Here is a 24949-nt window from a genome sequence, read left to right as displayed (position 1 = left end):
AACTGACTGAGCCACCCAGGGCCCCGATCCCTTTTTTTTTTAATGGCTGAGTAATACTGGTGTGTGTGTGTGTGTGTATCACATCTTTATCCATTCATCTATCAGTGGACATTTGGGTTGTCTCCATAATTTGGCTATTGTAAATAATGCTACAGTAAACATAAGGGTGCATATATCTTTTTGAATTAGTGTTTTTGTTTTCTTTGGGTAAATACCCAGTAGTGGAATTACTGGATCATATGGTAATTTTTAATTTGGGGGGAACTTCCATACTGTTTAGCATAGTGGCTGCACCAGCTTGCACTCCTACCAGCAGCGCACAAGGGTTCTTTTTTTCTATGTCCTCGCCCACACTTTTTATCTTTTGTTTTTCGTTTTAGCCATTCTGACAAGTGTAAAGTGATATCTCATTGTAGTTTTCATTTGCATTTCCCTGATGATAAATGATGTTGAGCATCATCTCATGTGTCTGTTGGCCATCTGTATGTCTTCTATGGAAAAATTCTCTTCTGATCTTCTGCTCATTTTTTGATCAGATTATTTTTGGAGGTTGAGTTTTATAAGTTCTTTTTTTTTTTTTTTTTTAAAGATTTTATTTATTTATTTGACAGAGAGAGATCACAAGTAGGCAGAGAGGCAGGCAGAGAGAGAGAGAGAGGAGGAAGCAGACTCCCTGCCGAGCAGAGAGCCTGATGTGGGACTCGATCCCAGGACCCTGAGATCATGACCCGAGCCGAAGGCAGCGGCTTAACCCACTGAGCCACCCAGGCACCCCTATAAGTTCTTTATATATTTTGGATTTAACCCCTTAATGGACACATTGGCAAATATCTTCTTCTATTCAGTAGGTTGCCTTTATGTTTTGTTGATGATTTCTTTTGCTGTGCAAAAGCTTTTTATATAGATGCAATCCCAATAATTTATTTTTTATTTTTCCTTGCCTGAGAAGACATACAAAAATATGTTGTTAGGGTGATGTCCAAGAGATTATTGCCTGTTTTAGGAGTTTTATGTCTCACATTTAAGTCTTTAATCCATTTTTAGTTTATTTTTGTAGATGGTTTCATCCTTTACATGTAGCTGTCCAATTCTTCCAGGAAGCATCATTTGTTGAAGAGACTGTATTTTCCCCATTATATATTCTTGCCTTTTTTGGGCGTAGATTAATTGACCATACAAGCATGGGTTTATTTCTGAACTCTCTATTGTGTTCCTTTGATCTCTATGTCTTTTTTGGTGCCAGTACCATGCTGTTTTGATGGCTACAACTTTGTAGTATATCTTCAAATCTGGGATTATGATACTCCCCAGCTTTGTTCTTCTTTTTTTAGACTGCTTTGGCTATTTGGGATCTTCTGTGGTTTCTACAAATTTTAGTAGTATTTGTCGTAGTTGTATGAAAATGCTATTAGTATTTTGATAGGGATTGCATTAAAGCTGTAGATTGTGTTGACTAGTACGGGCATTTTAATATCTGTTCTTCCGGTCCATGAGCAAGGGATGTCTTTCCATTTCTTTGTGTCATATTTCATTTCTTTCATTAGTGTTCTCCGGTCTTTCACCTCCTTGGTTAAGTTTATTCAAGTGTTTTTGGCTTAGCCTAGTTAGAATTCACACCCTGACATACGGGGTAGAAGGACATCCAAACAAAATTGGGCTCTTTTAAGAAAAGTAGGGAAGGGAGGATAGGTGTTGAGGAAGGCAACCAGCAGTGTGTTTTACAGCCAAAATTAATTATGACCACTGACTGTTATTTAATGCCTTTTGCAACTCCTAGAATTCTTAGGTTAAGAGTATTTTTATTCTAAGGGGGTTTTGTTTGTTGGCTTATATAATAATTCATGGATTTCATATTTGCTTTTAGTGAAATAGGTTAAGCTAAATTTGTATATTCATATTGCCTACTTATGTTTAGAAATATTCAAGGTATTGAAATAAACCATACCACTGGGCACAAATAGTAGTAAAAATAATGGCTATCACTTATTGAAGAACTCTAGGGTGGCAGACACTGCACTAGAAGCACTAGGCACATCAGTGTCACAGATCTGTTCTAGAGTCCCTATTTTTCAGGTGGAAACTGAGGTTCAGAGAGATTAATGTTCCTGATGCCACACAAGTATTGGTATTTCTTTTTTCCTGAAAAGTCTTTACCAGATTTTACCTATGTAAGTGTTTTTATTCTTGTGCATATGAGTTCTAACAAACCAAAAAATGCTGCCACACAAGATCTGTGCAAATGTAAATATTTATAGAGTTTGATCCTATTTATCAGCTTTGGGCTATAACAACTGAGTCTGAGTTCTTCCAGTAACATGCAGGATACAGGAAATAGATGCTCCTCATGAAATATGACAATGAGGGAATAAATAGGGTATATGTTATCTAGTATTTGAAAGAGGTATGTGCTCGTTGCACACATCTGTATGCATGTGTATGCATGTATATAAGTTTCTTAAAGGAAACCTGAGTTTTTATAATACATATACCACAGTAATTGTTGGAATACAGCTTAACTTAGCCATGTCTAGATTTTCATTCCTGAAGAAATGGAACAAAGTAATTTATTTTAGTATGTTAGGTAAGAAGGAAAAAGTGATTAGAGTTTAGAGGTAGAATATGAACATGAACTTTTCAAACAGTGTTATTAAAAGAAAGATGTTGTATATGATAATGGTAGAATAGGTTGGAGTGTTACATATTTTGTTTTTTAACTTCTTGGATGTTAGTGAGAGAATTAATTTTCAAGCCTATTTGTGTTCCCAAAGCAATAAGTGGGTAGTGTATATTCAGAGGTTTGCCTTTGGCACTTGGACTGTGATTTTAGAGCATTGCTTTTAGAGTTTTAAGAATTATCTGTCTCAATCTAATTTTTGGCATAAACAGAAAAAAGTAATCTAATAGCACAATAGTAATCTGGAATTTCTTACTGTATTCTTAGATTTTTTTTTTAATTCTCAAGTTTTTTTATCTTTTATCAGAGAATGCAGACTTTCCAAATCCATGTCATTTTAAAAATGAAATAATGACCTTTCTTTCTTTTTTCCCCCCTCCCTTTGGTGGGCCCCTTTATTTTTTTTCTTTTATTATTTCTTTTCAGCATAACAGTATTCATTGTTTTTGCACCACACCCAGTGCTCCATGCAATCCGTGCCCTCTCTAATACCCACCACCTGGTTCCCCCAACCTCCCACCACCCCCTTCAAAACCCTCAGATTGTTTTTCAGAGTCCATAGTCTCTCATGGTTCACCTCCCCTTCCAATTTCCCCCAACTCCCTTCTCCTTTCTATCTCCCCATGTCCTCCATGCTATTTGTTATGCTCCACAAATAAGTGAAGCCATATGATAACTGACTCTCTCTGCTTGACTGATTTCACTCAGCATAATCTCTTCCAGTCCCGTCCATGTTGCTACAAAAGTTGGGTATTTATCCTTTCTGATGGAGGCATAATACTCCATAGTGTATATGGGCCACATCTTCCTTATCCATTCGTCTGTTGAAGGGCATCTTGGTTCTTTCCACAGTTTGGCGACTGTGGCCATTGCTGCTATAAATTTGGGGTACAGATGGCCCTTCTTTTCACTACATCTGTATCTTTGGGGTAAATACCCAGTAGTGCAATTGCAGGGTCATAGGGAAGCTCTGTTTTTAATTTCTTGAGGACTCTCCACACTCTTTTCCAAAGTGGCTGTACCAACTTTCATTCCCACCAACAGTATAAGAGGGTTCCCCTTTCTCCACATCGTCTCCAGCACATGTTGTTTCCTGTCTTGCTAATTTTGGCCATTCTAACAGGTGTAAGGTGATGTCCCAATGTGGTTTTAATTTGAATCTCCCTGATGGCTAGTGATGATGAACATATTTTCATGTGTCTGTTAGCCATTTGTATGTCTTCATTGGAGAAGTGTCTGTTCATATCTTCTGCCCATTTTTTGATATGATTATCTGTTTTGTGTGTGTTGAGTTTGAGGAGTTCTTTATAGATCCTGGATATCAACCTTTTGTCTGTACTGTCCTTTGCAAATATCTTCTCCCATTCCGTGGGTTGCCTCTTTGTTTTGTTGACTGTTTCCTTTGCTGTGCAGAAGCTTTTGATCTTAATGAAGTCCCAAAAGTTCATCTTCGCTTTTGTTTCCTTTGCCTTTGGAGACATATCTTTAAAGAAGTTGCTGTGGCTGATATCGAAGAGGTTACTGCCTATGTTCTCCTCTAGGATTCTGATGGATTCCTGTCTCACGTTGAGGTCTTTTATCCACTTTGAGTTTATCTTTGTGTACGGTGTAAGAGAATGGTCGAGTTTCATTCTTCTACATATAGCTGTCCAGTTTTCCCAGCACCATTTATTGAAGAGACATGACCTTTCTTCCTTAAAAGCTGTTCATTTGTTAAGGGGGGAACAGTCTGATTATATATTCTCTTTGGAATCTTTAAGAATCTAAATGTTAAGCTTCTCATTTTTGGCAAAGAATGTCTCCTTCATACTTGCTCTTAGCTCTTGTGTGAATTTTAATTTTTTTAAAGATTTTATTTATTTATTAGACCACAAGAGGGGGTAAAGGGTAGGGAGAGGGACAAGCAGACTCCCCACTGAGCAGGGAGCCCGACTCAACTTGGGCTCTGTCCCAGGACCCTGGGATCATGACCTGAACCAGAGGCGGATACTTACCACACTTGAGCCACCCAAGTGCTCCTCTTGTGTGATATTGTGGGGGGAAAAGAGAGGCAACACATTAGGAAGATGATTTCACTACTAATAAGACAGAAGTATAACATTATTATTAAGAACATAGGCCCTAGAATGAGATGGCATGGTTTCAAATCCTGGTTTTTTCACTAATAAGCATGAATATGTGAGCAACTTAAAGTTACTGTCTTAACCCCTCTGTGCCTCAGTTTCTCTTCATTTGATGAAGATAGTAATATGTAACTCATTGGGTTTTCCTGAGGCGGGAATAAGCTAATTAATACATGTGACATATTTAGTAAATAATACCTGGCATATACTAAGTGCTCAATAAATGCCACTTTTTAAAAGAAGTTCTTTCTTAGGGCTCGAACTCACAAGTCCAAGATCAAGAGTTACATTCTCTCCTAAGCCAGCCAGACATCCCAATAGATGTCACTTTTAATGAAATAATATACTGGTGGAATTGGTGCAGAGCCTGGGTGAAAAAGACAAGTTGTGACAAGTTGTGAGGTCCTGAAATGAAACTAGCAAGTGATCTGCAAATACTTAAAGCATATCATAGGGGCACTTGGATGCCTTAGTTGGTTAGGTGTCCAACTCTTGATTTCGACTCAGATCATAATCTCAGGGTCATGAGATCAAGCCCATGTCAGGCTCTACTCAACACAGTCTGCTTGGATTCTCTTCTGTCTCCCTCTCCCTCTGCCCCATCCCACTCCTGTGTGCGTGCACGCTCTTTCTCCCCCAGGTAAGGAAATAAAATGTTGTGTGTGTGTGTGTTTTTTTTAAATCATATCATAGTATTCTTCGTGGTGTTGTTTGGCTTGTCAGGTAGGAGAAATGAGGAGAAAAGGAGAGAGAATTGTTTCTCTTTTATTTTCTCTGATGTTGTATTGATAAAAACACTCCCTTAGTGTATGGAATGAGTGGAACGCACTCAGGCAGGCCCATGGCCCATGCATGATGGGTAGCCCTGCTCTCAGGAAATGGAAGGAATCAGTCAAGAATGGTTTGTGACTCGCCGTAAAGAGGGGGCTGGTGGTAAAGGCTGAGAGCTATCCAAGAGCCTCTTGTTCTGATGTCCAGACCCTGTCCTATAGGTGGTGCCCGAGTGACACAGAAAATAGAACAGCCACTCATCGAGCCCTCGCTGGTAACACCAATGAAAGCCCTTTCTCAGCCATCCCATTTTATCTTCTGCATGAACTGGGGCTTCTTCTGTTTTGCAGAAGAAGGGTATCCCAATGCCTACTTAAAGATCTGGCATATAGTTCTTATTCAATAAATACCTGTTGCATGAATGAATGAGATAAAATTCCCCTTCCTCCTTCTATGGAAAAATACATCTTGTCTACCTGTCTTTCTTTGCTTTTTTGAGATTGCTGTGATGGTTTATTATAATGTGATTTAATAAGGGTGAGGGAATATATTCCAAGAGAATGCTGTGGGACTTATAAGGAGAGAAAACTGTTAAGTATTATTTGGCTAATCTCTCTTTTTTTTTTTTTTTTTTTTTTTTTTTTTAGTTTTGGGATAGAATTTAGTGATTCGTCAGCTGCATATAACACCCAGTGCTCATTATATCAAGTGTCCTCCTTAAGGCCTATTGCCCAATTGCCTCTTCCCCTGACCCACCTCCCCTCCAGCAGCCCTCAGTTTGTTTCTTATAGTTAAGTCTCTTATGGTTTGCCTTCCTCTCTGTTATCGTCTTATTTTATTTTTCCTTCCCTTCCTCTATGTTCATCTGTTTTGTTTCTTTAATTCCACATATTAGTGAAATTATATGGTATTTGTCATTCTCTGTTTTGCTTAGCATAATACCCTCTAGTTCCATCCACATCATTTGCCAACTACTTTTTGTTGATGATTTATTGTTTAAAACTTTCACTGTAGCCTTTAATAACTAAATTGGTTTTGGTATTAAATGTTTTATTATAGGAGCTGAACTCTATATAACAATGTATAGAATAGAATAAATGGATTTAAATTTCTCTCACTGTAGACCAGAGAGATTGACTTTTTATTTTTTTTTTAAGAGACCACATACAGGAATGAGCAGGGTTGGGGAGGGGCAGAGGAAGAGAAAATCTTAAGCAGGCTTCATGCCCAGCGTGGAGCCCGACTCAGGGCTCAGTCTCACCTAACCCAAAATCAAGAGTCTGATGCTTAGCCGACTGAGCCACCCACGTGCCCCAAGACTGATTTATAACAATGCAGATACATATACATAACTTATATGGGTGGTCATATATTTCTGCAGCATTGAGAACTTATCCAAATTGCTTATTTTATTGATCTCATGGATTTCCACAACAAATGTGGTTAGAGAATCTTTAAAGCCTTTTATAGGGTGCCTGGGTGGCTCAGTGGGTTAAGCCTCTGCCTTCGGCTCAGGTCATGATCTCAGGGTCCTGAGATCAAGTCCCGCATCAGGCTCTCTGCTCAGCTTCTCTCTTTTTCTCTCTCTCTCTCTCTCTCTCTGCCTGCCTCTCTGCCTACTTGTGATCTCTCTCTGTCAAATAAACAAATAAAATCTAAAAAAAAAATAATAAAGCCTCTTATAATTTAACATAATCTTAAATATTTCCCCAGGTATAATGTAGTCATTTAAAAAAATTTTCCAGAATAATTGAAAAGAGAAGTAATAATTAACAACCATAACATTCAGAACCAAGTATGATTTAGGGTTTTTCTTTCCAGGGAACTAGTGGTTGTGGCCCAGTAGAGTTAAAATACCTTAAGTCTCTTCTAGCAGTTGCATTGTATAGCTGGTCAGTCAGTCACCCCCATCCAAACTGGGGCTGGAAAGTGACAACCGAATCCACTGATGCAGCTGAAAAGCTGCTCCTTCCCTGGAGGACATGTGCTGTGGGCAGATAGTGTGCAGAGCAGTGCTTAGTCCACAACAGGGGGCACCACTGCACCAGTGTGAGCGCCCACTCGTGTCCCAGGTGCTGCGCCCTCACCCACCCCACCTACGGGGTCACCCCCATAGAAGTGCTAGAAGCTTTACCAAACACCCTCTCAATTCCTGATTCCAGTGGGTTCAAAGTGAAATCGAAGTCTTCCCTTTTCATAGTCTTGTAGATGAAGAGTGCTCTTGAGTTTGTTAACTTTGATGGACTGTGTTTCTCTGAAATATAGAAGGAGTATCTTGGGATTTGCCATGCTATAAAGGTTTTTTTTTTTTAATTTGCATATCGAGCTAAAATTTAACCAGTTTCTTTATAGTTTTTTTTTTAATTTTTAAAATTTATTTTTAGTTATTTATTCATTAGGGAGAGAGCAGGGGGTAGGGACAGAGGAAAGGAAAAAGAGAATCCTAAGCAGGTGCTTGATCTCACAACATTGAGATCATGACCTGAGCCAAAATCAAGAGTCGGCTGCTAAACCACTTGAGCCACCCAGGCACCCTGCTTTGTAGTTCATTTTGTAAAAATACTTATGGGCCATTTTATTTGGCCTTATGGCCATATAAGAGGTACAAATTATTTTTGGCCTTGACTCTGATGGCCTATAACTTGTCAGGGTCTGTTTAAGCTTTGATAGGTTTTTCTTTAGTTCTTCAGGGTACTGAATTGGACTTTGCCTTTAATCTCGCAGCACCCACAGATCCAGAAGAAATCTCAGTATATCAAGTACCTTTGCTGTGATGACATGAGGACCCTGCATCAGTGGGTCAATGGTATCCGCATTGCAAAGGTAGGGTGTTCTTTTTTTGGTTTGATGGTAGAAGAATTAGGTGTTTTATGAAATGGCTTTGATTATCATGACAGTTATTCTAATCATTCATGTTTATTATTTTTTCAGTGTTTCCTGAGGCCTAAGTTTTTTGTTTTAAATGTCTTAGGGAATAAACATTTAACAGTTGGTATCCATGGACTAATACTGCTGGTAAAAGCTTGTGTGTAGATTTATTTTGGCTCTGAAGAACACGGTATATGATTCTTACATAGCAGAGTTTAGCTAAAGAAAGTTTTGGAGAATTAAAATGCCTCAGGGTGGGAATAGGGGAATGAAGGAAGGAAGGAAGGAAGGAAAGAAGGGGGGGTAGGGAAAGGAAAGGAAGAAGGGTTCCGAGGAAGCAAATAAGCAGAACACGGGATTTTTAGGGCCGTGGAAATATTCATACTCCGTGTGATACTATAATGGTAAATGCATGTCATTATACATTTCTCCAAACCCATCCAATGTACAACACCAAGAGTAAACCTAAGGTAAACGGTGGGCTTTGATTATTATGTGTGTTAATGTAGGTTCATTGATTGAAACAAATGCACCCTCTGGTGGAGAATATTGATAAATGAGAGACTGGGCATGGACGGCGGCACAGGGCACACGGGGAGTTTTTCTGCCTTCCTCTCAGTTTTGCTGTGTACCTAAAACTGCTCTAAAAAAAAAAAGAGTCTTTGAAAAAAATTTTAAGGATATCTTGAAGATGATTACACATACAACATGAAGGAATATTTATGTGCATTAAGTGAAAATAAAATTTATGATAGCTATAAAATCAAAATTGCTTTGGGAATAACAAAAAGTCTTTATATTGATAATGAACAAATCAAATGTTAACTTCTTGCTACCTTTCTTAAAATGAGGATAAATAAGAGTTGATGGTAATTTGTTGGTATTAAAAATGATTTTTGAAGTATTATAGGTATTAATTTGAATGCAAACTCTGAATCATTAAACATCCATCTGTATCATACCCAGTAATGTTCAGATGTCATCATTTACTGCCTTCTGTTTAGTACGGGAAACAGCTCTACATGAACTATCAAGACGCCTTGAAGAGGACAGAGTCAGCTTATGATTGGACTTCCTTATCCAGCTCCAGCATTAAATCAGGATCCAGTTCTTCGAGCATCCCAGGTAGTTAGAAATCCTGACAGCAAATATAAAGACCTCTCTGTAGACTGGTGGCAGGCCTGGTTCTTTCAGTGAGGTTCTTAAAACCAGAGCTGGACCTGATGTCTAAATTATAATGTCTTTATTATTAAACCACCAAATATTCGGTGGTTAGAGGGGACAGTATCATGGACTAGTTCACAAATGTATTTGTTATGGAGCACCAGTATATAGACTTTTAAATCTAAGAGTGTTGTTAAATATATTTATAAAGTTTATTTCGAACTCCATCATACTGCTGAATAGCAACTATTAATGCATACCTGGGGATAGAAAAATTGCTTGGAGAAAGTCTCCATACCCAGAATCCATGATGAAACTGCCTTCCTTCCCCGTAGGTTTCCCGACATCTCAGCAGAGTGGAAATAACTGCAACTAGTTCAGTATCACAGTTAAGGAGGCTGTTTAAGTCATCAAACTTACTAAAGTTTTCCCAAGAAATCAGTGATACTCAGAAAGTGCTTATTTTCAGATTCCTACATCCTTCAAACAAGTGTGCTATGATCACACCTTAAAATGAATGCTTCTTTCCCTTCAGAATATTCCATGAATGATAACTGTGTCTCTAAAAGCAAAATATTTTTGTTCCGACATCACATAAAATAACAACTTCAGGAAATACTTGACTTAAAAAAAAAACCTTTTTATTTACTAGTACAACATATAAATTAATCTTTCAGTGTATGTTTTTGCCTGGCTATGTATATACACTTTAAAGAAATTCTACATTCAGAATCTATTTTACTTTAGGATAAAATAACTATGGACTTTATTTAAAAAGAAGTATTTGACTAAAAAGTTGTATAATTATTTCATCTCTAAGTAAGTAGAAACAAAATGAGAATGTGTATAAACACGGGTTAGTATACACGTATTTCCTAGTGCTGTCCACTAAGAAAAGTAGGAGCAGTGACATCCCAAGAGCAGTGAAAATACAGGGTATCTTCATCTTGGTCTTCTAATACCATTTTCCAGAACAAAGGAACTAGGGCTATGGCAAAGAATAAGATGAGCCTGAAGCAGCTTATGATGAAGGAAGTGCTCCGAAAACACGGTGATGGGGCTGTGCAAAGGGACACTGGAGCCAACCTGAGAGAGTGTCCAGGGGCCAAAGCTGAAACAGTTTGAGCAACGGAATAACAGTATAAGATTACAATCCAAATTATAAATAGCCATCAGTCCATGCTGATAAACATTATTAAATACATAAATAATGGGGAAGAGGCCGATCTTCTGTGCGGAGTATTCTCTAAATGCTTTATGCAGATACTCAGCCCTCAGGGAGATGGAGCTTAATTCCCCCCTCCTTAAGTGCGGGTCGTGCAGAGTGACTGGTTTCCGAAGAGGCTAGTTGAGTGTGGGGGAAAGGGGAGGAACTTCACAGTGGAAAACTCTGACAAACAGTACCCCAGCCGAGTGATCAAGGTCAGTACCTTCAGTAATATCTTCTGCTGGTAGCGTGTACCCTTTACCTGACGTGATGAGATTGCCACTTCCCCTCCTCTTGGTCATCCTCTCCAAATTTCATAACTCAGTCTAATCAAGAGGAAAACATCAGACAAATCAAAATTGAGAGACCTTCGGTAAAATACCTGATCCAGTACTCCTCAGAACTGTCAAGGTCATCAAAAACAAGGAAAGCCTGAGAAACTGTCATAGGAGACATGACAATTAACTATAATGTTATATCCTGGATCCAAAAAAAAAAAAAGACATTATGGAAAAACTAGGGAAATCCAAATAAAGTTTGGAGTGTAGTTAATAGTGATATATCTGTGTTGGTTCCTTAGTTGTGACAAATGTACATGGGAATGTAGCAAGTTAATAATGAAGTCAGTTGGGTGCTGGGTATGTAGGAACTCTTTCTAGCTTTGCAACTTTTCCACAAATCTAAAACTACTCTGAAAATGTTTGTTTATTAAAGGGGAAGAAGACACTTGAGATAATGAATTGAGAAAGGCAAGGTAAAACTATGTCACAAGTTAAGATTTTTGGAAAATTAAGGGAAAGATTGGGGGAAAAGATGCCATAACCTTTTTTTTTTAGTTCATATAGCATCAGTGTAGGTGCATTAATCCACATTTTTGAAGTGGTGTGGTGCCTTTTCCTAGGCCAGCATCATCCCTCCTTATACAGTGTTAAGTATTATGCAGACTTTTAAATATAAATTGCAAAATCGTATACATTGATGATGAAGAGAGCTCAAGGATTCACATGTTCCAGCCTCCTTTCTTATAGGCTCTTGTTCTGGTTGGTAATTAAATAAGGATGTAGGAGGCTAATGAGGTTGCAACTTTTTAAAAAACACTCAGCAGTTACACAAGAAACAAGTGTTGGCAAGGATGTAGAGAAAAAGGAACCCTCATGCACTTCGGTGAGAACGCAAATTGGTGCGGTCACTGTGGAAAACAGTATGGAGGTTCCTCAAAAAGTTAAAAACGGAAGTACCCTACGATCCAGGAATCAGTAGGGTACCCCGGGGTATTTACTCAAAGAAGACAAAGACACTAGTTCAAAAGGATATACACCCCTTGTGTTTATGGCAGCGTTATTTACAATAGCCAAGCTGTGGAACCGTGGAAGAGTCCAGATGTCTGTAGATGGATGAATAGATAAAGAAGATGTGATGTGGGGTGTGTGGGGTGTGTGTGGGGCGTGTTTCCCACAGGAAAATTATTCAGCTATAAAAAATGAAATCTTGGCTGTTTGCAACAACATGGATGGAGCTAGGGAATGTTATGCTAAGTGAAGTAAGTCAGAGAAGGACAAATACCAAATGATTTCACTCAAACAGAGAGAGAGAGACAAACCAAGAAATAGACTATTAACTATAGATAACGAGCTGAGGGTCACCAGAGGAGAGGTGGGTGGGGGGGATGGGTGAACTAGGCCATGGGGACGAGGGAGCGCCTGCTGTGAGGAGCACTGGGTAATGTGTAGAATCGTTGAATCACTATATTGTAAACCTGAAACTAATAATAACACTGTATGTTAACTATACTGGAATTAAAGTAAAAAATTTTAAAAAGACCCAGCAACTGAGTGATGAAGAAAGAAGAAAACAGTAGGTTTTATCCTCTATTTTTGCCTGAGGATATGTCTTAACTTGATCCGAAGGACGTTGTGACTGTTACCTCTGTACTGCTTCGGCTGACTTGGCGGGCTTGATTAGTAAAGCAATCTAATACCACCCCCCCCACGGAGTCCTTGGATAGGATGAGCTTTAACACCGGAATCTCCCACCAGATGTCGGCCATTAGACTAGGTGCTTCCATATTTTACCTGACGTGGGGGCCAGTGACATAATCTCCCCAGGTCCCTCCCCAGACAGACATCCAGTGTATCTTTCACTGTTCCCAGCAACCCTGAGCTCAAGTGAGAAGTGGGATTCAGGTACTGGCTCCACCAGGCAGCAGTTAACACTATAGCCTGGCCTCCAGGCAAGGCAAGAACACCTTTCCAGGGTTGTCAGGATACCAGTAATGTTACACAAACCTTTCATTACAGTGTGCAGTCTGTCATGGTGAACTGTTCATTTGTTTTTTATTTTATTTTATTTATTTATTTGACAGAGAGAGAGAGAGAGAGATCACAAGTAGGCAGAGAGGCAGGCGGGAGGGGGGGGGATGCAGGCTCCCTGCTGAGCAGAGAGCCCAATGGAGGGCTGGATCCCAGAACCCTGAGATCATGACCTGAGCCAAAGGCAGAGGCTTAACCCACTAAGTCCCCCAGACACCCCATGGTGAACTGTTTAAAAAGAATCAGGATTTCCTATTTGCCCTAAGATAAGGGAAGTTTTCTAGAGGAAAGTTCAGACTGTGTTTATATGGAGTGAATTTAGTAAAAGTAAATTGTTGCAGTGCTGCTTCTGATGTTGTGTGAAAGAGCTTGCTGGGAGTCCGTGTTCATACTGTCGGAATAACAACTTATTTCATCCTATTTTTTTTTATCTGTTTTAAACAGAGTCTCAGTCAAATCATTCTAACCAGTCTGACAGTGGAGTATCTGATACTCAGCCAGCGGGACACGTCCGCTCTCAGAGTATTGTGAGCTCCATCTTCTCTGAAGCCTGGAAACGTGGTACTCAGTTGGAAGAATCCAGCAAGGTGGGTACACACTGCTGTTAATTTATATAAAAAAAAAAATCTCTGCTGTTCCATGGGTTAGTCTGTTGCTCTTTTATTCCTTAATTAGAACTCTTTCTGGGCCCTATTTCGGTATTCTTACTTTGACTTCTCTTCAGAAAATGAGTATCTGTGAATTGGCTCTATTGACCTAAGATCTCAAACTGGCAATTTAACAACTTACCAATGGCTCAGACTTTAAGGAATAGTGACTTCTTCCTTTTCACCCTTAATCAGTTGGGATGAACCAATGCCATTTAATGCCAGTGCCCTAACTTTGTTTCAGAGAAGCTGCTAATGGTTCACTATTCATTATTAATTTCATTTATTCAGACTCATTCCTTTGTCTTCTATTCTTTCATGCTTTTTGGCATTTCTCTGCACATTGATGAATTTTCTCAAATTTTAGTACATGCCAAAGACTAAATTTAGATTAATCCCCTTCAAATTTTGGATCCCTGGGCTTTGTATGGTATCTTGTTCAATGACACTGAAGGACGAGTTATAATTGCAGGACTGTTTAGAAATATGTAGGTTCTTTAGCCTGGGTGAAAGACAGCATAGAGGCCTGCCTCCGAAGTTCTGTGGACAGCTTCGTGTCCTGGCCGTGCTTGCCCTCTGAGCAGGAGACGCTCGGGCCATCACTGAGGGACCAGTGGCACAGCTGGCCTCAGTGTTGTGTTTTTACCCAGTAACCATTGTGATTTTTTTGTTGTTTTGGTTTGGATCACTTAGGCAGAAACACTCACCAATGAGAATTAAGTGGATAATTTCCCTTGATTTATTCCTTAATTTGCATCTGTGATATACTAACTGCCCCTCAGCAAGAGGCGTTAATAGCCCAGTGTGGGGTGGAACACTTTTGTCTTAGAAATATTTGAAAATTGGCTCTAATGACATGAAGTCACAAAACTGTTTAACTCCCTTATCAGGGGCTCAGATTTTAAGAAGTAATTCCATCTCCCTTTCCCTACTTAATCAGTTGGGATGAAACAGCCCTCTCTGGTGCTAGAGAAGTGTATTTACACAATTCAGGTATCTAAAGAAAAGTCCTCTGCCGTACTAAATTTTTAATAGTGTTGATCATGTATATATTAAATGAAAGGCCAAGAGAAAAAATAATAAACAAAAGGTCCGAATGCTCCGTGCTGAAGCAGCGGAGTTGGTCGGGGTAGTTTCTGGCGGGCACCGTGCCGTGCAGAAGCCATAGTCTGTCTGTCTTGACCCCACCTGTGTTTCTTCTGTTACCTCAACCGTAGGTGCCAAATGAGAAGGCCTGCACGGCTAAGGTCTGCATCCCCGCAGCAGCCAGGACAGGGTCAAGTTAAGGTCAGGGCTGTTCTTTGGAAACACATTAACCTGGGTGACTCCTATAACCAAGTCTCACAGACTAATGCTTTTACTTCATGCAGTTTTTAAAGAAACGTGAGTGTCCTGGTGGGCCTTAGAATTCACCCCATCCTGAGCCTTCCAGTCTACTAACCTGAGTATTCTTGATGCTAATAGATGTCATTTGTGATTCGGAAACGTGGTTTCTCTTGGATCCTCACAGTCTGTTCAGAGAACCTAAAACACTTGCCCAGACTTCATTAAATCAAGGGACCTCCCTTCGCTCTTTTCAAAAGCACTTGAACCACATTCGTGCATGTGTGGCTCCGTGACACAGACGACCAGACGACCGGGCAGTGCCTGAGATACCGAGAGGGGCTGGTCAGCTGGTTGTTGGCAAACTCTAGCTGCCATTTCTGGATACATTTCCTTTAGTTTTCTAAGGTTTCCTCTCATTTCCTCCTGCCTTTTTCTGTATGATGTTTTTAAAATCTTTTGCTGTAATGTTTATAAGGATTTCTTTATGTATTTTACGGTGAAGCAAATGTAAAGAATGCCCCCCCCCTTACCTGCATTGCTGGACTTCTGTGCATGTTGGATGCAAGTGTCTCACACGAACACGAGTGTGTGTGTCAAGCTCATTCATTCCTGTGTGACTGTGCACGCCCTGCTGAACATTCTCGTATTTCTCACGTGTCCGCTTGCTAGCGTCACAAAGCCATCCTCATTCCTCAGGAGGCCCTCCGCCAGCACCCCTAAGCCCACTTAGGGCATCTGCTTGGTGTGGATGCAGCCGTGGACTGAAGGGTGAACTCGAGCGGCCACATCCCGGCTTGCCACAGTCCGGGGGGGAGGCAGTGCACAGAGGTCCTCCCGCGGGAGCTCCTGTTCACGGCAGGTGCGCGAGACGGCTCCGAAGTCAGACCGCCCATCACTGGTCAGCGGGACGTTTTCCCTAGATTGTTAGGCAGTCTCGCCACTTGAGAGTATTGCCGGGAGGGCGAACTCCCTGTGCCTTCGTTGCCCGGGATCCGACTTTCACCTTCCTGACATGGTTCCACTGCTGGATCCTTTCTCGCATGTCCCAGATTCCTTGCTGTTTAGCTAGACGCAGTCAAAGCTTACCTCTGTAACTGTTGTGTTTGTTGTGTTTTCTCTCTCCCCCCCACCCCGCCCCCTTGTGCTCCTTTTAGGTCCGAGTGGAGTCTGTGAACCGACCCTACACCTCACTTATGCCCCCTTTATCCCCACAGCCCAAGCTGGTCACCCCGTACACTGCCTCACAGCCTTCCCCCCCTCTGCCGCCCCCGCCTCCGCCCCCTCCCCCACCCCCGCCTCCTCCCCCGCCCCCTCCCCCTCCTCTGCCCAGCCAGTCTGCACCTTCTGCTGGCTCGGCAGCCACCATGTTCGTCAAGTACAGCACAATAACCAGGCTGCAGAACGCTTCTCAGCACTCAGGACCCCTGTTCAAGCCTCCAGCACCCGCAGTGATGCAGTCTCTGACGTCCACCTCCCAGGCAGGAAAGCCTCAGATCCTGGTGCCCCCCAATGGAGTCGTTCCCCCGCCCCCTCCTCCGCCCCCGCCCCCCACCCCAGGCTCAGCCATGGCGCAGCTCAAACCCGCACCCTGCACCCCATCCCTCCCGCAGTTCAGCCCCCCGCCCCCTCCACTGAAGATTCATCACGTTCAGCATGCCGCCCAGGCGGCCCCTCCGACACCGCCACCACCGCCTCCTGTCCCCGCACCCCTCCCTCCCCAAGCGCCCCCCAAGCCCCTTGTGACCGTGCCCCTACCAACCAGCACCAAGCCCGTGCCACCTGCTATGACACAAGCGGTGCCACCCGCGCCTACTCCTCCAGCTCCCCCAGCAAAAAAGCAGCCCGCTTTCCCTGTCCCCCACGGTCCCCCCTCTTCCCCTGCTCCTCCTGCGCCAGTCCCCCCGCCGACACTGCCGAAGCAGCAGAGCTTCTGTGTAAAGCCACCTCCGTCCCCGCTGTCGCCGGTTCCCTCGGTCGTGAAGCAGATCGCCAGCCAGTTTCCGCCCCCTCCGGCCCCTCCCCCTGCGGAGCAGCCCTTCAAGCCTCCCTCGGCGAATGTGGCCCCACAGTCCCCTCCTGCTGTAAAAGCAAAACCCAAGTGGCAGCCCAGCTCTATCCCTGTCCCCTCTCCGGACTTCCCTCCTCCTCCACCTGAGAGCAGCCTGGTGTTTCCTCCTCCCCCTCCCCCTCCCCCTCCTCCTCCGCCCCCGCCCCCGCCCCCACCCGCCCCTGCTCCAGCCCCAGCCCCTCTGCCTCTGACAGCCACACCCCCGGCTTCTGCCTCTGACAAAAGTGGATCTCCAGGGAAGAAGACCAGTAAGACATCCAGCCCCGGGGCAAAGAAACCTCCCCCGACCCCACAGCGAAACTCCAGCATGAAGTCGAGCAGTTGCGCAGAGCACCCTGAGCCCAAGAGACCCTCCGTGGACAGTCTAGTGAGCAAGTTCGCATCGCCGGCGGAACCCTCGGGGTCCCCCAGCAGAGAGACCCAGTCGCCTCCGGCAGCGCCCCCCAAACCCGGAAAACTAAATCTTTCCGGAGTGAACCTTCCCGGAATTCTGCAGCAAGGGTGTGCGTCGGCCAAAGCGTCGGTCCTGAGTGGCCGTGGAAAGGGCTCTGCGGTCGAGTTCCCTTCTCCGCCGTCCGATTCGGACTTTCCCCCGCCTCCGCCTGAAATAGAGCTTCCTCCGCCCCCCATAGAGATTCCAGCCGTCTTCGCGGGAAACACCTCGCCGAAAGTGGCCGTCGTCAATCCTCAGCCACAGCCGTGGTCCAAAACATCGACGAAGAGAGCCCCTCCGCCCACACGACCCAAGCGGAACGACAGCACCCGCCTCACCCAAGCAGAGATCTCGGAGCAGCCCGCGACGGCCGCCGTCGTGCCTCAAGTGCCCACCTCCCCCAAGTCCAGCCTTAGTGTCCAGCCCGGATTCCTCGCCGACCTCAACAGGACGCTGCAGCGGAAGTCCGTCACCCGGCACGGCTCGCTCTCCTCCGCCCGCACGTCCAGAGCAGAGCCCACGGCCACCATGGACGACATGGCATTGCCGCCGCCGCCCCCGGAGCTGCTTTCTGAGCCGCAGAAGGCCGGCTTCGGAGGTGGCCACATAGCGGGCTATGCAACGTTGCGGAGAGGCCCCCCTCCCGCTCCCCCCAAAAGAGACCAGAGCACCAAGCTCTCGAGAGACTGGTAGCGGCTACCGCCGGACTTTGTTTTCATGGTGTCTGTAACCAGTTCTACAATCAGCTCCCCTGACCGCCTGTGATTCTGGTGTTCAGAGCCTCCTAGTATGATGATGTGGTCATTCAGGTAGAACCCAGCTGTACGTGTGTGTACGTGTGCGTGGACACACATAGCTCCGCGCATATAGGTAGTGTGCGTATGTATATGTACGTGTATGTATACATATATGTATGTGTATGGATAGCTCCGAGTGAGTCTATTTATTCGTTCACCTCCTCATCTGAAAATGGCTTGTGTATCTTGGGTGGAAGAGGCGTGGAAGCAGATGCGTGTCCTGTCCCTTAACGATCTCTGTGGTGGATCACGTGGATTGGACCGAAAACTCCCAGTGACGGGCTTGGAAGGCACTTGGAAGTGTCCACGCGCGGCCTGTCGGTGCAGGCCGTGTGCTCCATATTGCGGAGTAGGCGTGCGGCGTGCGGGTTCTCCGCTGGAGAAGACCACGGGATGGTCGGTGCATCGGTGGGGCTTCGTGTCTGTTTCTCCCCAGTCGGCTGAAGGTCGAACCGCTCGGCTGGCACGTGCTCCCTCGCACGCGAGAGGCACTCCACGTCGGGGAGCGGGCAGCAGCCCGGGGGGGGGGGGGGGGGCCGGGCTGTGCGGGCAGTTTGCACACCTGCCGCGTCTGTCCGCGCTCGCGCGTGGGGAGGAGACGCCCGCGTGCCCGAACCATTCTAGTCGCAGGAGCGCCGCCCTCATCCCGCCTGTCTAGGCTGTGCTCTGGCACAGGGAAGCTTTTTGTCGGCAATACATGGGTAATTCAGTACTGTAACCCCGGGTAGTTCTTTTTATACTGTTGGACTCTTTTCCCTGAGCTTTGCGAAGCCTCGAGTTTGGCTTCGTGATCCTTTTGTTTTGATTTTGTCGTCCGAGAGTATCTGCCGCGGTACCCCTGGAATGCTCCGCCCCGCTCTGTCTTTGGTCCCCGGTTATCTTGTGTGTGCTTTAGGTAGACGTGGATAGTAGAGATCTGTAGACAGTTGCTATTTCAAGTATACATATCCCATGTCCAATACAGTGCATCATGACAAAAAACAAAATTAGCTTCTGAATTAAGTCTTGTGTGTGTGTTGCTCTAGGGTGGGTGATTAGGAAAGAACAGAACGGCCCCCTGTGTGGGTATCATTAGGTTGTGTGTGGACTGTGATGTGCAACGAAGAATTCACTGAAGTGTGGGACTATCCCAGAGGGCGGGGGAGCGGGGAAGCGTTAGACCGGTTCATCCCTAGCCGCTGGCGCGCACTAGGACTCTTGCTTGCTTGGCCTGGCGGTGGAGATCCGTGCGGGCTCCCAGGGGTTCTGCTGGAGGAGTGTAGTCCGGGTACAGTGAGTGGCATTACGTATCATGCATGTGCAGGTTGGTATGACATGAAATCATTAATGACACACTACAATCCTGTATGCTTCACACTACGCTTAATGCCTTTTTTTTTTTTTTTTTTGTCCTGTGAATTTTCCTTGGTATACTAGAGAAATGTGTACTGTCTCATCTGTTTACGATGAAGTGACCATTACAAATAAACGCAATCTCAGAGCTGCTCTGAAACAACAACGAGCCATCCCAGCAGGGACGCAGGAGCACATCTTGCAGTGACACGCTCTGCCTGTCGTGAATAAGGGTTTCCATTGCAAACTGCAAAAATCTTTGACGTTGTCCCATAAGGAAAGTGATGTCAGTGCAGTGGGGCGAGTTAGTGACTAGTTGAAGAGTAAGCAGAAGTTGTACTATATACACAAGATACTGCTGTAAACCCACCTCCAAAAAAGGATTGCATCACAGAATTCGAAGTGCACCTCTCCGTTCCTAGATCTCTAGGACACTGTTAGCAGTTCACGTGTTCTGGAGCAATAAGAACATGTACCATTGTGCGTTTTTTAAAGCCCTACTTCTTTAGAAGATACTTTTTGGATCTTTTCATCTGTTCTCTTAGTTTCGTCTGCTCGATAGGTTTAGGAAGTGACCTTTCGCACATCTGCACCGTTAATCTCAGCGTGCACAGCGCCCTCAGTCGTGGTTCCGTGCCGGTGGCCAAGCTCTGCGTAACTCCCGAGTGAAATAATTGCCCACAGTTCTGCCTGCAGCTTTGAGAAATGAACAGCATGTTGAGGGCAGTGCAAACAGGTGCCTGTTTCAGCTAGTGACTTGGTTAATTAGTGACACCCCTAACTTCCACCACAGATCGTTTCAAAATTGGTGATCGCCCTGTGCTTAGTTTGGGTACCGACTCTGAAGGGCAGCAGAGCCTGTTTTGTTAACAGATCTCACGGGTTCTAGGTAAGAATATAAAAGCTAGATTTTTCTGTACTGAAATTTTATTCAGCTTGGATTTTACTACTCACATACATTATTTCTTTAGCTGCTCTGATTCCCCCTTAGGAAAGGTATTCTTATGATTTGTATAGGTACCCACTTAACTGTAAATTGGATTTTTTTTAATTTCCGGGGCTTTTTAAGATGAGAAAGATTGGTGACTTCAAAACTACGGGAAACCGTTTTCATCAGAAAATGTCAAAGTCGTGTAGATGTGAGGCTGTGGTACAGCTCCTGCCCACTGACGGCATCCTCTGAGGGCTGGGAACGATCATGGAAGTCCTCTCTATGAATGTTGACTTGCCACTAAAAACAATGCTGAGTTGATCAAAGTTCAAACAACACTGGGAGGCCATGATCCAATACAGTGACAACTCTGAGATCAAGATTAACAGGAGCTGTGCATCCAGTTAGTTTCAGAAGCTGCTCTTCTGGGAGAGTATACCATCGTTAGTGAGCTGGTGTCCAGGATGTAAGGTGACAACAGAGCCTGGGAAGAAGGTTCAGATAATGGTATGGACCAGTTTTATTTGACTGTCAAGCCACCAGCAGAGAACCCTTTGTCACCTTTTTTTCCTCAGCTAAAAATAATTTCTTACAAACACGAGGTGACTTTAAACAAAAAACCTTTTCCCTGGGTTTTTGGTGTTTTTTTTTTTTCCCTTCCTATACCTTCAGAGCTAACATGATAACTGATGCAGTGTCTCAGATTTTATTCAGGTTTAGACTAGTTAAACCTGTATGGCCCTGTAGGATTATGGGTGTAATGACTTGCTTTAGGTAAAGTAGGTATGATAATTTGGATTACACACTTGAGGAGAAGATGTCTATTTCTTAAACTCCCTTTTGTTTTTGTTGCCAGTTCCTTTTGGCACTTTTGCTTTTATACACGTTACAGCATTTATACAGGGTTATCCCTAGTCCTGTAAGAATATGTGCTCACTCCCTAAACTGAGATTTGATGCACAGAGAGATGCGAGTACAATGAAATATCCCACTATCTTTTAAGGTTTATTTTCCTTTAAAAATTCGGTAGAACATTTCTATACTTTTGCCAGTCTGTCCATCCAACTAAACAAGTGCTCTATTCTTACTGTGCCCTTGGAAGGTCTGTATGTAAAACAAACCTGAAATTTAGCTGTAGAATAAATTTGCTTAAAAAAACAATGTACTTGATAAACACATAAGGGAAAAAACCTCCAATTCGTTTGCTCTTTGTTGAAGAGAAGACACTATCTGCTATAATCCCCAGTGCCTTGAACTCTCTTGGAGGAATAGCATTTAAAAAAAAAAAAATCCAACAAGTAAACTTTGAGGTGCTAATGAAAGAAAAGGAAGAGGAGTATTTGTAGCTTGCGCAGAAATAGAGAAAGTGTCTGTCTCACAAGAGATGGCTTCATCTACCTGAATGGGGTCTGTCCGCTTTCTACCAAAGACATTTAGAGAAGTGAGTCGAGTCAGGGTGATGGCGAATACTACATACGAAAAGACGGCGAAGTTCAGAAGTGACCACGTTCATCACAGATGGCCGTTAACACCACGCTCTTAACTGTCGAAGCCTCAGCCTCTCCTTAGGCAGAACATGCTTGCAGCACTTACAGAAAGTCTTTGCATTTTGGGAACTGTCCATTGTTTGTCAGATTTATTATAACCTAATACCAAAAACTGCCGTTTTTCATGATTCCTACTTCCTAGATGTTTTTTTTTTCCTACTTGTAAATAATCCCTCCTAGAAAATAAGCATTAACTGGAATGTTTCAAATGATTTTGCTTAATTTTATCATTAGCCACCAGTGAACTCCTTTTATAGAAATATACATTTACAATATCATTAGCTTGTGCTAAATGTTGTAAAAACATTGTTTACTGTTTTAAAGGAAAGTTGCACATATTTAACTGGGATTGATCCTTTTCCCATTTCTTGAAAAAAATGGAGTCAAGGCTTACACTGATCTCTAGGCTGTGGGAGCTTTGCCATAAATAGATACAATGTAGGAATATAGTTTTTTAAAGCATGAAAAAGAAGGCAAAGGAACTGCATTAGAACGTACCTGATAGAGAACATTATTCAAGATTATGATGACGCACAGCTCGGTAAAGGTGGAGTCACCATTTTTCTTTCAGCTTTGTTGCTATTTTCTTCTGCTTAAATGTATGCTCTCATTTCATTATGTGCCTTGCTCCCTGATTGTGCAAACCTATACATAGATATATAGATATATATAGATATATATATATGAGAGAGATATATTCAGTACTACTGATGATGTTTTTTTGTTCTACTGCTGGATTAAGTTATTTTCCAAATTACGAGTTACTGTCGGTGAACTATTGTAATGGCTTAGGACAGTAGTCATACAGTCAGTGTAAATTTGTTTTCTTTGTGTTTTCATTATGTCAGCTTACCCAATCCTTAATAAAAGGAATACAGAGATTTCATTTAAACATGGGGACTTGACTGTTTGTGGATTGGCATCATTAAGAAACTGGGTTTTTTGCTGGTTATGTTGGGGGGCCCCTAAAGAAGCTGTGCGGTAAGGACAGATTAAGTGGGACGGTAAATTTAGCTGCAGTTGGGTCCGCTCAACTGGTTACCCTTTAGTTTGTACCAGCAGAGAAGCAAGCAGGCTTTGGGTATTTAAGATTTTCTTCTTTAAAAGAGGGATGCTTCTTGTTTCAAAGCTCTGGTATCACTACAATTACGTGCTGGCCTCCCATGTCAAGGTACGTGTAAGTGTGTGCATTAACAACTCACTATTGTTTGTCAAACAGAAAGGAAAAAAAGCTCTCCTTTTTGTAGCAAAACAACTGTACTGAGAACGCTCATGTCAAGGTCAAGCACCAGGGAAGGCTTCTCGGCAGTACACTGCCATTTACCACCTTCGTAACCTCTTTGGTTACTTGCATAAGAACATTCACAAGACACTCGGACATACTTTGTAGAATTTTATTTAAGTCAAGTTCTTAGTACACAGCAACAATTTCAAATACAATTTCAAAATTAAAAAGTGAAGATTCCCCCCCTCAGCTGGAGGTGGCTTCATGGCACACACAAGAGCCGTGACTGGCAGCAGCCTGCTCCGTCGAGTCTTCCTGCAGGACTTCTACTCCGCTCGGGACACCAGCCCTCCCTGGAGGAGCTTTAAAATACAACTGGCCAAATCACACGTTGTTGTAACATTCTTTTTTGTAAACCATCTTAAGAAAAAAGATGCAAGGACACAAAATATGAAAAGCTGCTTTTCCATAGAATTCTAAAGTTGCAAAAGACACGTTCATCGTAATGTGAAAATAAGCTTTTCGTTTTTGTGTTTTTTACAAAATACTGAGCAAGGATCATTTGTACACAGCTAGGCCCTATCGTTTCATTTGTTAATTTTTTTTTTTTTAAGAATTATGAAATTCTCAGTAAGAAACAGGAATAAAGATCAGCATCAAGTAGATGTAAGGTTATGAGCACAGCGCCTCCGCTTAGGACTGGTGTGATAAGGCTGTTTGCTGTGCTCCTGCCGGTGCTGAAGTCCGGTCACCTGTTCTGCTACACAGTACTGAGTGGAGTAGTAGAAGGGTTAACGTGAACATGATTTTCACTAATTAAGTTGTGCTTAATACACTCTTTAAACAGTTTGAATACTGATGGTATTTATCAAAACAGCATATCTTTTCAAGTATCTTCCTGAAGACATCAAGTAGCACTCCTAATTTAAAAAAAAACAAAAAACAAAAACAAAGCCATACAGCATATTCAATTAAGACAGCTGTAGAAAGAGTACAGGCATTGATGGAGTCAGGAACTCTACTGTTGTTAACTAGCTGTTACCTGAAATGAAACATCTAACTTCCTCAGTCAAAATGAAAATGAACTAAAAATTTTTAAATCTCATGTAGCTCTAAAATTCTATGATTCTAAGTAAATCACGTGAGGGGAAATCACCTTAACACCAGTCAGGAGTTCCTGGGAAGGAGGTTCAGAAGGAAACAGATGGAAAGTGATTCAGACCCCATTCTTTTCAAAGACTTGGCAGTCACCTGCCAATTCCGCCAACAAACCCTGTTCCAGGGGAAAGGCAGCCTTCGGGACATGTCCTGCTTCTCCACCAAGGAGAAAGGGTAATAAAAAAAATAAAGGAAGAGTTCGTAATGCAGAAAGGTACCTGCTAAAAGACAATGAACACAAAAAGATAAAAGCAAACTACCATCATTTTGATGCCTCTAAAGCAGAAAGATCCTAAGCAACCGTCAAGTGCAGACTGCTGGGGAGCACAGCCCCATCACAGACGTCCCCGTCCAGATGCATAAACCTTC

At 43.0% G+C, this 24949-nt stretch overlaps 1 protein-coding gene across 5 annotated transcripts in view; it reads left to right on the top strand.

Moving 5' to 3' along the window:
- Window positions 1–24405, top strand: part of RAPH1 (Ras association (RalGDS/AF-6) and pleckstrin homology domains 1) — a 105026-nt gene extending 80621 nt beyond the window's left edge. For 3 of the 5 annotated variants that reach the window (XM_032354520.1, XM_032354519.1, XM_032354518.1), the window contains 4 exons: window positions 8293–8391; window positions 9441–9561; window positions 13561–13703; window positions 16244–24405. In XM_032354520.1, the coding sequence (XP_032210411.1) occupies window positions 8293–8391; window positions 9441–9561; window positions 13561–13703; window positions 16244–18283 (2403 nt within the window). In that variant the 3' untranslated portion in view covers window positions 18284–24405. Of the gene's footprint in view, window positions 1–8292; window positions 8392–9440; window positions 9562–13560; window positions 13704–14980; window positions 15051–16243 lie in introns of all 5 variants that reach the window. The other 2 variants (XM_032354522.1, XM_032354521.1) reach the window with 2 other exon arrangements.
- The last annotated feature ends 544 nt before the right edge of the window (window positions 24406–24949 follow it).

This window comes from Mustela erminea, chromosome 8, assembly GCF_009829155.1.
Source record: "Mustela erminea isolate mMusErm1 chromosome 8, mMusErm1.Pri, whole genome shotgun sequence".
Classification (NCBI taxonomy): domain Eukaryota; kingdom Metazoa; phylum Chordata; class Mammalia; order Carnivora; family Mustelidae; genus Mustela; species Mustela erminea.
This window is presented reverse-complemented; position numbering and strand designations above follow the sequence as displayed.